The sequence below is a fragment of the Arachis stenosperma genome, chromosome 2, assembly GCF_014773155.1.
Source record: "Arachis stenosperma cultivar V10309 chromosome 2, arast.V10309.gnm1.PFL2, whole genome shotgun sequence".
Classification (NCBI taxonomy): Eukaryota; Viridiplantae; Streptophyta; class Magnoliopsida; order Fabales; family Fabaceae; genus Arachis; species Arachis stenosperma.
This window is the reverse complement of record NC_080378.1, coordinates 16,091,594-16,103,931: the sequence shown is the minus strand read 5'-3', so window position 1 is coordinate 16,103,931 and position 12,338 is coordinate 16,091,594. Positions and strand designations below refer to the sequence as shown.

At 29.4% G+C, this 12,338-nt stretch overlaps 1 protein-coding gene and 1 long non-coding RNA gene across 2 annotated transcripts in view; both read left to right on the top strand.

Moving 5' to 3' along the window:
* The window catches only part of LOC130961717 (uncharacterized), a 1,276-nt gene extending 1,055 nt beyond the window's left edge, over nucleotides 1–221 (top strand). The window contains exon 2 of the long non-coding RNA XR_009079609.1: nucleotides 1–221. This exon is cut by the window's left edge and continues 307 nt beyond it. This is a non-coding gene — a long non-coding RNA (uncharacterized LOC130961717).
* Nucleotides 222–5,771: 5,550 nt separating this feature from the next.
* On the top strand, nucleotides 5,772–7,217 carry LOC130962640 (uncharacterized). Its single transcript, XM_057888827.1, has 2 exons — nucleotides 5,772–5,980; nucleotides 6,158–7,217. The coding sequence occupies exons 1-2, from the start codon at nucleotides 5,772–5,774 to the stop codon at nucleotides 7,215–7,217; spliced, it is 1,269 nt and encodes a 422-aa protein (XP_057744810.1).
* The last annotated feature ends 5,121 nt before the right edge of the window (nucleotides 7,218–12,338 follow it).

The following is a 12,338-nucleotide window of genomic DNA, read 5'->3' as shown; positions in this document are numbered from 1 at the left end:
AAAAAACTTGAATTTCAACATCTTCATTTTGTAACTGTGTTCTTACCAACTGAATCTTTGGCTTGTGTCTTATTTTTTTGATTTGGATATGTAAAAATGTTAAGGTATTTATTGTTGTTGATTTGGAACTCTTGAACTTTTATATATCATATGGGCAAAGATTCTTTTACGTGATAATTGGAAGTTATACAAAAAGGGTTGTTTTCAAAACAACTGAAAAATATGGACTAAGTTATAGAAAATAATTAGGCAGTGTTGTTAAATTGAATTAATAATTATTTGTGTTTGTGTATGTGTAGATCCATGAAAAGGTACTACTTTTCAGAAAGTTATGCAAGTTTGAACAGACCATTATGTTAATCTCTTGTGTAGTTGTGTTGTCTCTTCACATTATATTATGTGTTTAGATATTTTTTTTACTATTTAATTTTTGAGTTTGGATTTTGATAAGATCATATGTATTTGGTTGATGATATTTTATGTAGTGTTTTAAATATCGAAGATATTTTAAAATTTATATTAGATTATAATTATATTTTAAGATGTTTATTTATAATTTATTTATTATTCTATTCTAAAATGATTTTTTCGATTGAACCATCAATTAAATCGATTAGACTAATAAACTAATGAACTAATCATTAGAACAGTTTAATGACCAGTCCGATTCTTAGAACCTTAAAATTAAGGATTCACGTTAAAAACTTTCGGTTCACGAGTCAGCGCACAAAAAGGCACCCGTCTACAGTAGGCCAGCGAAAAAAGATGCACCTCAGGCACACGCTAAACTTGATTGAATATATAAGCTCTATAAAGGATTCTCATTTTGGTAATATGCCCAATGTGTGACTAACAACAAAGAAAGGCTTTTAGAATTATGTGTATTGTACAATAAGCAAGACACGGAATTTGGTTTATATTTATAACAATTTCAATTAATTTGGTTTATATTTATTTAATTTAATTTTAGTTTGTTCTTATTCTTTTTCAAATTAATCACATTTTTTAATAATATATAATTGATAAAATAAATAAAATATATTTTATTAATCATAACATATTTTCTCTTTCTATGACTACGGTATTTAATATTTAAAGTATATAATAAATATAAATTAGTTAATAATTATTAAAATTAAAATAATAGTTAATATAAACTCATTTATCCTTAATTAATTATATTTTATTTAATAATAATTATAAACTTACTTATTCTTTTTTTTATAATTATATAATATCTATTAGTATTATTTTTCAATAAATACTTGTAGTATATAATCGTATAATAGGTAGAAGCTAATTAATAAATTATTAAAATTTGAAAATAATGATTATTTCAATATAAAAACAAAATAAAAATATTTATGATAGAGTAAAAATAATAAAATATCTATTGTTTCTATTTCATATTATTTCAGAATGGCTTGATTATTCTTAAGATATTAGTGAAAATATATATTTTAAATTTTAATTTTAAGTTTTTTATTATTTTATATTTTTTATTTATATGAACCGGATCAATTGGTTTAACCAGTAACCGACCGGTTAAATTAGTGACCTAGTGACCCAATAGTAGCTCGATTCTAACAATTATGCTAATCAGTTGCCACCTTCATAAAAGCGTGCATGTTTTTCTCTATAGTCACGCTTTTTAAGCATGACAAAGAAAAGTGTAACTAAAACACTAATCAAATACCACTCTCATAAAAACAAAAGCATGGCCATTGATAATTTTTTAAAGCGTGGCAAGATAAAAATGTGTCAATAAACATTTTTTTGTAGTGTGTTGAATACGCTTGCTCTATCTCATGGTTTCCATCCTCTTGTCTCTGCTCTGCTTGTGCTCTTGCAACCGTCATTTCCACCAATTTAGTTTGCTTCTTATGTTATTTTCCGTTGCAAGGTAAAATGTTTCTGTTCCCTTTTTTCTTTTACTTTTTTAGCTAATTAGTTTTCCAATCTTTATTATTTTATATTTTTTTTTCTTCAGCCAATTCTAACAAGAGAAGATTTGTGATTCCATCAGTTGCATGAGACGGGAAACACGGAGAATTTATTTGGATTTAATGTTGATTTGGGGTGTTGGGAGCTTTTAATTTGTTTTAATTGTTGATGTCGTTGAAGTAGATGATAGTAATGGAGTTTACAAAATATTGTGAAGGTTGTTATAGTAGCGGTCAAGGTGATAATGCGGGTGTTGGTCGTTATGTTGTAGTATTGGATGGTAGCGGTGGTGATTATAATAGTTTGAAAAAGAGAATAATAAAAATGAAAGAGAAAAAGGTAAAATTGGTGGTGAAGAAGTGGTGGTGTTTTGAGAGGGGAGATGGTGGTGGTGAGAAAATAAAGAAAGAAGGAGATGAAAGAAGCTTGTCTTTAGCAATGTGTTTTGTGTACGAGAAAAACGTCATTTTTCATCTCAGCATAGGAATTGATTTGGACTAAATCTTTAAAGTGGTCTTTAAAATTGACATATTGCACCAAAATTGTTCTTGAGATTTTAATTGTACTAACTACGTTTTTGAGATTGGAAAAATTAAACCATATTAGTCCCGGACCCGTTTTTCGTTAATGGCACGTTAACGTGGTTTGATGACATGGACTTTTAGTGACACATGTCATCTCATGATTTGACCAAGTGTAATGGTATGATGACGTGTCGGTCTGCAACACGTGGCATGTTGACGTGGATGGTTATGCCACGTGTCACAATGTTACTTTGCCACGTGTCAGATTATGGCACGTGTCAGATTATGGCACATGTCATAATATTATTTGTCCTCATATCATCCACTATGTCATCATTATAAATGGCATCAAATTGATCCCTTACTTTGTATCAAATGACTTATTTTAGTCTTTAAAATTGAATGTCGTGCACCAAATTAGTCCATTCATAAGTTTTTTCTCATTTTTTTGTAAATTTAAGATTCTCAGTATTTTTTATACACTATTTTTAATTATATTTTTTATTATACAATTTTTTATAATAATTTTTTAATTAATAATTTTAACTTGTATTATTAGAGCACATATTAGTTAATTTTAAAATTTTATTATTGCCTCTTGTGTTTATTTGCATCTGTTTTAATACTATTCAAGCCATGGTTACAATAAGTCCTTTTATTAATTAATAGTGTAATATATGAAAAGGTCGCCTAGCTAAGTTATAGATAAAATAAATTATTATAATCGACAGTATAAATCTGTCTTATTAATTTAGTGAGAAGTCAATTATATGAGAACTCAGACATTCTTAAAACGGATGAGAATAATGAATTTATATTAGTTATTAAGTGGCTTATCAAGTATTCTTAAACTATTTATTAAGGTGTTAAATATTAAATAATTTGTATTAAAAAATATTATTATACTGTTAACTTACACTTTTTACTAAAGCAATATCAATATCTTATATAATTTTTTAATAAAATATTGTAAAAAAATTTGTATAATTAAAACTAAAATTTTAAAAATATTTTATAAAAGTACTTGTATTTAAATAACTTGTGAAAAGATAAAATTAAAATTAATGTATTCAAAGTTATTAAAAATTTTGAATTTATAAAAAAAGAAGAAAAAACTGATAAAAAGACTAATTTAATGCACGACATTCAATTTTAGGGACTAAAATGAGTCATATAATGTAAAGTAAGGGACCAATTTGGTGCATATGTAAAGATGATACAGTGGATGATACGTTGACAAATAATATTATAACACGTGGCAGAATTCGACACGTGACAACATAGCATTGTGACACGTGGCATAATCATCCACGTTAGCATGTTATGTGTCACTGACCAACACATCATCATATTGTTATACGTGGTCAAACCATAAGGTGACACGTGTTACCAAAGGTCCACATAATCAAGTCACGTCAGCGTGTCATTAACGCAAAACAGGCCAGGGACTAATATAGTGCAATTTTTTCAATCTCATGGTATAATTGGTGCAATTGAAATCTCAGGGACAATTTTGGTACTCAGCGTCAATCTCAAGAACCACTTTGGTGATTTAGTCAATTGATTTGTCATGTTCACAACATGTAGATACTTAATGGCCACGTATGTCACTTAATATTTCATATTAACATTCTCTATTAGTGACTAATAAAGTAACTTGGTTTGTGACTGATTTGACTGACGCAGTTAAATCTCAAGAAGTTTTTTTATATATTTTAAAATTTGAAAAATTAAAGTAGGGATAACTACCAAAAATGCTCCCAAATTATTCAAACGTTGATAAAAATGCATTCGAATTTTGTTATCGACAAAAATGTCCTCAAATAATTTAAAAATGTGATAAAATACCCAACAGTAAATATGTATTTTCAAAAAATGCCTTAGATTGAATTTTGATGCACTTTTTTACAAGCATGATCAAAAAAATGAAAAACTTTTATCCTTAAAATTTGGTAATTTTTCGTTAAGTATATATTTTTTGTGATTTTTTTTATCAAACAATCAATAATATTTTTAGAAAGTCACAAAAATATATATATATTTAGTAAAAAATTACCAAATTTTAAAAATAATAATATTTTATTTTTCTAATCTTGTTTGCAAAAAATGTATCAAAATTCAATGTCTAATGTATTTTTTGAGAAATACATATTTAATATTAGATAATTTTATTATATTTTTAAATTATTTGAGGGTATTTTTGTGAATAGAAAATTTTAAGTGAATTTTTGTCAACATTTAAATAATTTGGGAGCGTTTTTTATGGTGAACCATAAAAGTATTTAAATTTACAAATTTGAGTCTTTTCTTGAATAATTACTCATATTTTAAAATTAAAAAGATTAACAAGACCAATTAGTTAATATAAGTGCTATTTCTAGATATTAAAATTTTGCATACATTTAAGAAGATCTAGTATGATGCTAGTTGGCAAGAAGGCTCATTTTTTTTTGTTATGGAACAAATATTGGTGTTGTTCAATGAAATGAACATATGGACAAATTTTTTTTTGTTATAGTGTCAGGCTTAAAACGTAAGTTACGTTTTATTTTTGGCTCATTTTCCTTTTTTTTCAGAAAACAAAATAAATGCAGCATGCGTTTTGTTTTTTGCATAGTTTTTAATTTTTTTTAATTTTGTTTTAGCCCAAACGCAGCATGCGCTTTGTGATGGGCAGTAATTTTTTTTAAGAATAACAAAACGCAGCTTACGTTTTGTGTTGTGTGTCAGCATTTTTTTTTGGGAAACGCAAAACGCATGCTGCATTTTTTATGGTGTCAGGTTATTTTTTTGGAAAACAAAAAACGCAGATTGCGTTTTGTGAAAAAAATATATATTAATCAAGAGGCTTGCCTATAAATACGAAGCAAGACTCGCCCAAATGGCCTCACTCCACTTCTACTCATCATATTCTTCTTTCTTGTACATATGTTGTAGTTCTTAGTTTTTTGGCAGTTAGGTGTGTCAAAAAAGTCAGAGTAGGTGAGGTTGAAGTTATAGAAAATGTTACAAATTTGCGAGTATATTATAACGGTGAGGTTATACCAAACACACATGAAGGAGTGACTTTTGTTTGTGAATGTCCGTTATTATTTGCTATTCCATGTACCATGAGTTTTGTCGAGTTGTAAAATGGGCTTTATAATAACATTCAAAGCCACATTTTGAAAAGGGTGAGCAACCTTTTATACAGATGTGCAAGTATTTGGTGGGCTAATATAGTTTCAAATAATGCCCATCACTAACGATGCCAGTATGCAACAGATGTTGTATATTTATCAACAAACCCAATTTCACGTGCCGATGATAGAGCTGTACGTTGAGTTTGAACAGCAGTCAGGGTTGGGCGCGGTTGGCAAGGAGGTCAATGTTGATGAGCTTGGGGATATAGATTGGAAGAAGATAATAATGACAGTGAAGCGGATTTCAAAGCTAACTATGAAGTCGATGACGAAAACGATGACGGAGACTTGGCAGGCAATCCGACTGTGCAAAAAGAAGCGAATGCGATTGTAAGCCAGCACCCGTTTGGTATTCCGTCTTTTATGCGAACTCTAGATCGCGAAGTCATGCATGCCCAGAAATTTCCTAAGTATGCAAATACGGCTATGTTATAATTATTAACTTAAGTTTTCCATAGTATTTATTTTATTTGCCTTGTCTGACTGATGGTGGTGCGCATGTCGTAGTGAAGGCAACACTGCGGCGGAAGATGGCGAGTTTAGTGTCGGAATAAAATTTGGATCGAGAGAGTCGGTGATATCTGCAATCAAAGGCTACACTATCTCTAGAGGAGTTGATTACACTGTGTATGAGTCTGAACCGCAGACATTCTATGCGAAATGCAAGGGGTATGGTGTAGGGTGCGATTGTCTTATCCGAGCTAGCTTGATTCGAAAGAAAGCTTGTTGTGAGATCAGAAGATACAATGGCAAGCACACGTGCACCGTGGGCGTGATTTCACAAGATCATGCCAAGTTGGATTCGGACACAATTGCAGATACCATTAGGCAGTTGGTCGAAGTAGACCCGTCGATAAAGGTGAAGTCTGTTATTACAAAAGTTCAATCCAGGTTCAACTACACTCTGAGTTACCGCAAGGCTTGGTTGGCAAAGCAGAAAGCTATCGCAAAAGTTTTCACTGATTGGAAAGTTTCTTACCAGACTCTGCCGGTATGGTTGAAAGCAATGACGATGAAGATGCCAAGGTCTCATGTTCAAATTAAAACACTCTCCGTTTACCGTGAGAGTGAGGAGGTTCCAGGTGTAAGAGTTCTGCACCGTATTTTTTGGAGCTTCTATCCGTGTATTGTAGCATTCAGATACTGCAAGTCATTAGTGCAGGTTGATGGCACGCACCTGTACAAAAAATATAAAGGTGCACTTCTGGTAGCGGTTACACAAAATGGGAATCAAAACATTGTGCCTATTGCATTTGCGATAGTCGAGGGCGAGGTGACAGACGCATGGGAGTTTTTCCTAACCAATTTGTGGAGATATGTTGTTACCATTGATGGTGTGGGTATTATTTATAACTGCCATACCTCCATCGACGCTGCAATAGCTCGCAGTAACGGTGCATGGTCACCACCAAGGGCGTGGCACATGTACTGCATCAGGCACATCAGGTCCAACTTCTTAAGGAGGTTTAAGGCTCCTTATTTGCATAAAATCGTAGTGAAGACAAGTATTTCAACTCGCTATTATGGTTCCATTCATAGTAAATTTGTGGCATCTGCTTATGATTAAATGGTTTGTTCAACAGGCTATTCTAGGACAGAATAGGAGTATAAAAAAATTACCAAAGGCTTAAAGAGTGGGGTGAGACATATACTCAATGGTGCGATGACATCGGTGTTGAGAGATGGGTGTTGGCATTCGATGGTGGTCATCGTTGAGGACATATGATGACAAACTTGGTAGAGTGCATAAATTATGTCCTGAAGGGTGCACGCATTCTTCCTGTGACTGTCATTGTCTAGTCAACTTTCTATCGACTGAATGAATTGTTCACTCGGAAGAGTACTGAGGCTCATGAGCATCTTCGCAACGGATTCATGTATTCAGAATTTACAACGAAGAGAGTTGAAAAAAACTTTCGACGTGCAGAAAACATTGTGGTCAACTGGTTTGACAGGCGCAACGAGATGTTTAAGGTTCGCGAAATGCAAGATGGTACCATTTACATTGTTAACCTTGCTCAACGACACTGCGACTGTGGTCATTTCCAGGTCGAGCGACTCCCATGTTGCCACGTGCTTGGATGTTGCGCCAACCAGCGTCTTGATTGGCAAGTATACGTGCACGACATGTACAAGATGTCTGAAATTTGCAAGGTGTATAGAGGCTAGTTTGTTCCGATGGGTGACCCATCTACTTGGGATAGATATGAAAGAGCGAAGGTGATCGCCAACTAGACATTGAGGTGCACGACAAAAGGAAGACCGAAGTCAACCCGCTAGTTGAATGAGATAGATTCGCAGGATATGCGTGGTCCTCGCCGGTGCACTATATGTCGACGCGAGGGATATAGCCGTAGTCGATGTCCTCAACGCGCAAGTCCAAGCTCCGTTGGAGGTCATTAGTGGTTAAGCTTTTCAATGTAACTTTGTTATGGCGTACTTTACAATTATATGTTACTTTTTATGTAACCTCGTCATTTACTTTAACCTAGTTAACAATTTATACTAAAAAAAGTTTTTAACTTCATTACGTAACTTTTTAATAAGTAAACATTCCGTTCCAAAAGTGCAACATGATAATCTCAAACAGAGTTATACGAGAACAAAGCTAAATATGTAATAATAATAATAATAAAACTGAACAGAATCATCTAAATATAAGATACTGACACTGAATACAACTCTGAATACAACACTGATTACAAGACCAACTACAACAGACTACTTCTTCGGCGCCTTCTTCGAATACAAGGATGGGGTGTATTTATCCGGAGGCGCAGTCTGTGTCCGTAAGTTATACGGATGACCCTAAGACACATCGGCAAAAACTGGTGACTGTTGTTTGATCTACCCATAATGGCCTCCCCATTAATCGGGAGATCAAGAATATAACTCACATTTTCGAGCGTCACCATCACTTCACCGACCGGAAGATAAAATGTGTGAGTCTCCGGCTTCCAGCGTTCCACCAAGACACTCAGTAGTGCAGAATGACCTCTCATTTCGCCTACTCGCGAAACGTGTTGAAACCCAATCAATGTCAGTGCCGCTGCAGCTACCTCGTTAAAGGTATCTGGCGGATCAAGTTTTTTGGACAACAAATTCCTGATAGCCTGTAAAAAGAAAAATGATAATTATTAAATTCTAAATAATATCAGTTAATAATTTAGTAAAAAAAATTAGCAACAATAATTAAATAGTATTATTATTATTATCTTAAAAAATAATAATAAATTATTAAAAAATCATAAATATTTATTTATTATTTATTATTACAAAATAATAATAATTAATATACAATATTCTATAATGGCTAATAATAATAATAATAATAATAATAATAATAATAATAATAATAATAATAATAATAATAATAATAATAATAATAAACAGTATTCTATTATTAAATAATATTATTTATTATTACAAAATATTAGTTAACTATTAAAATTAATAAATTTTTTTTACTAAACAGTGTTAAAAAAATACCATTTACTAAATGGTATCATTATCATTATCATGAATGAAAAATAATAATAAATCACTAAAAATTAATAATAAATTATTAAACAATATTATTAATTATTAAAAATTAATAATAATTTATTTTCACTATCATAACCAGTATTATAAATAAATAATAATATACTAATCATAATAATAATTATTCAAATATAACAATAATAATAATAATAATAACCATTTATTATATTATCATTATCCTAAACGGTATTTTATTAATAAACAGTATTACTTATTATTAGAAAATATTAATAAATTATTAAAAAATAATAATTTTTAATTAAATATTGTTAACAAAAACGTTTACTAATAGTATTATTATTATTATCATGAAAAACAATAATAAATCACTAAAAAATAATAATACATTATTACACAGTATTATTATTAAAAAATATTAATAAATTATTCTCATTATCATACTCACTATTATAAATAATAATAATAATAATAATAATAACAACAACAACAACAGTAATAAAAAATGAAACCATAATGAGAAATAAATAATAGTATAATATACAACACAAATAAATAAATTTTGAATAAATATATATTCATCATTAAATATTAAAAAAAAGCTACTTACCCATTGAAAATGATCCAAATACTCAATATGTTTTTTCGGTTTGGTAAAATCACGCACCATTTTTTCTTTCTGTACCGTATACTTTTTCTTCTTCTACACTTTACTTCTTCACTCTTAACCCTCTTCACTCTTGCTTCCTTACTCTCCTTCAACTCTTCCTCAGCTTCAGTAATTTCGTTTTTTTACTTGGCTCCTCTAATTATCTGTGTTTTGACTTTTAAGGACCCGAATGAACATTCTCCATGACACGTGTCGCACATACAGCTAGGAAGAATGCAAAACGTAATTTCTGTTTTGTTTTGCAAGACTGACAAACATAACCTGCATTTTGTTTAGCTCAATACTGGTCAATACCTGCTTCTGTCAGCTTGCAGAATATATTTCGCAGCCTGGTTTCCTTTCCAATTCAATCGCAGCCTGTATTTTACAGTAGCTACAGATTTTTTATTTTATCATCTGTAAAATGTTACTTGTATTTTGCAGATCATTGAGCAATACAAGTCTACATTTATAAACAACTCACCATACATCCATAATTAAACTTATCACCATTATTTTAGCCATAACCAAATTAATATTTGTGGCTAGAAATGAGGTGTGTTATGATCGAATAGTAAAGAAATAATAATTCAAGTAAAGTAGAAGCATTGTGATATAAATGTAGCATTATAATATGCTAACCTGAGCTACACGTATATGGCATTATGCATTGGACATTGAAAGCAGACATAAACAAGAAAATAAGAGTATGTGTCGTCCAGTGAAGTTTTGACTAGATTAATTAATTAATATTATATACTATTATATTGTTAAGTGATGGAATGAAAAGTAAGAAAGGGACTATATATATAAAATTAAAGATAACTCCATGTATTATATTACTGTCATTATTTACCAAAATATTTAACAATTTTCAATTCACCACGTGAATAATCAAAATACATTATTCTGCAGTGGAACATTGAATTTAAGTAGCTGTAAGTATCATATCTTACGTAATCATTTTAACTTTTAAAAAAAGACAAACAAAATTCTTAATTTTTTTTTACAGATATTTTTATTTTTGAAAAAAAAAATACATTCATATCCCTGATCCTTATAAAATGTGGATAAATTAATCTTTCCGTTAAATTTATTTCGTTGGACTCGACGAAAAATTTTGACGTAACAAATATGGAGTTGATGATCTGTCAGTGACGAGATGATACGTGATTTTGAGCTTTTAAAAACAGGACATATTAGTCTCCAGACACAAAAACGACGCCGTTTCACTATTTCTTCTTTAAACACACTTTAATCCCCTTGTGCACTACCCAAGCTCAAATTTAGCGTCCTCGCAGCCCCTAGTGCAACCTCATTCTTCTTTAGATGACCTGGCCTCTCTTCCGCCTGTAAAACCCAGAACTTCTGAAAAATTTTATTACGAGTCAATTTAAAGTTATTTATTCATTAAGGATTTTAATTTCCGAAATTATTTTATTAAGGCTAGTTAAATCAAGTGTTGGTAATTAAATTTGGATTTTTATCTAATTTCATAATTATTGGATAATTTCTATATTTAAATTATAAATTTTAGTAATGGTAAAATAATAAATATTTTATGATTTACTTTAAATAATTGAGATTTTAGAATTTAATACTTTAATTCTTATGAATAAAAAAAATTAATTATATTATCTCTAATTACTGAATTAGAGCATTTCTTTGAAATTAATTTGTAATTTATGATCAAATAATATTTTTTTAAAGATAATTTTATTGAATTAAAATTTGATTCTAATTACGCCATTATCCCCTAATTTTATTAAAAATTACTTAAACTATCCCTAACTTAACACTAACCCTAATTTTGAAAATGATAAAACCTAATTTCCAAATATAAAAATATAAGTTAAAACACATAGAAATTTAATTTAAAAACATAAATTTTAGTTGAAAATAAAAATATAAGTTAAAACACATATAAATTGTTTTGAATTGTGGGATTTTTTTATAAATAATACAAAAGAAAAATATAAAAATTTTATTCGCAAAAGACAGAAAGTTTAGTTGAGTAATAGAAAAAGTATACTTTGTTTTTCTTTAAAAAGTTATTTGTTACATTCAAAAGATTTTTATATTTTCTTCCTTTACATTCAAAAAGTTGTGTTTTATCTTCAAAAATATTTTTTATTTATCGTCATAAAATTTCTGTATTTTTCCTCAACGAATTTCTGTATTTTCTTCTTATTTTTTATTTAAAAAATTGTATTTATCTTAAAAACGTTTATGCGTTTATTACCATAAAATTTTGGTATTTATCATCAATAAATTTTCGTATTTTTTTATTTATATTTTTATTCTTAAGGTTAATTGTTTTATATGCGTTCTTAATATTTTATTTTGATTAGAAGAAAGAATAAGATAAAATTAAAATATTAGATATATAAATAGGATGAGAAAAGTTTGAAATAAAAATAAGATATCTATCACACCCAAATATTGAGAAATAAATCAGTACTTCCAAAATAAATTTAAGTGAATTGTTAAATAAATAAAAATAGTGAGGAAAAATTAAGAGATTGAAAGGTTGTGTGT

Coding starts and splice junctions, on each gene's coding strand:
- LOC130962640 (XM_057888827.1), top strand. CDS start 5,772: ATGATAGAGCTGTACGTTGAGTTTGAACAGCAGTCAGGGTTGGGCGCG. Junction 5,981..6,157: donor AAAAAGAAGCGAATGCGATT/GTAAGCCAGCAC, acceptor CGCATGTCGTAG/TGAAGGCAACACTGCGGCGG.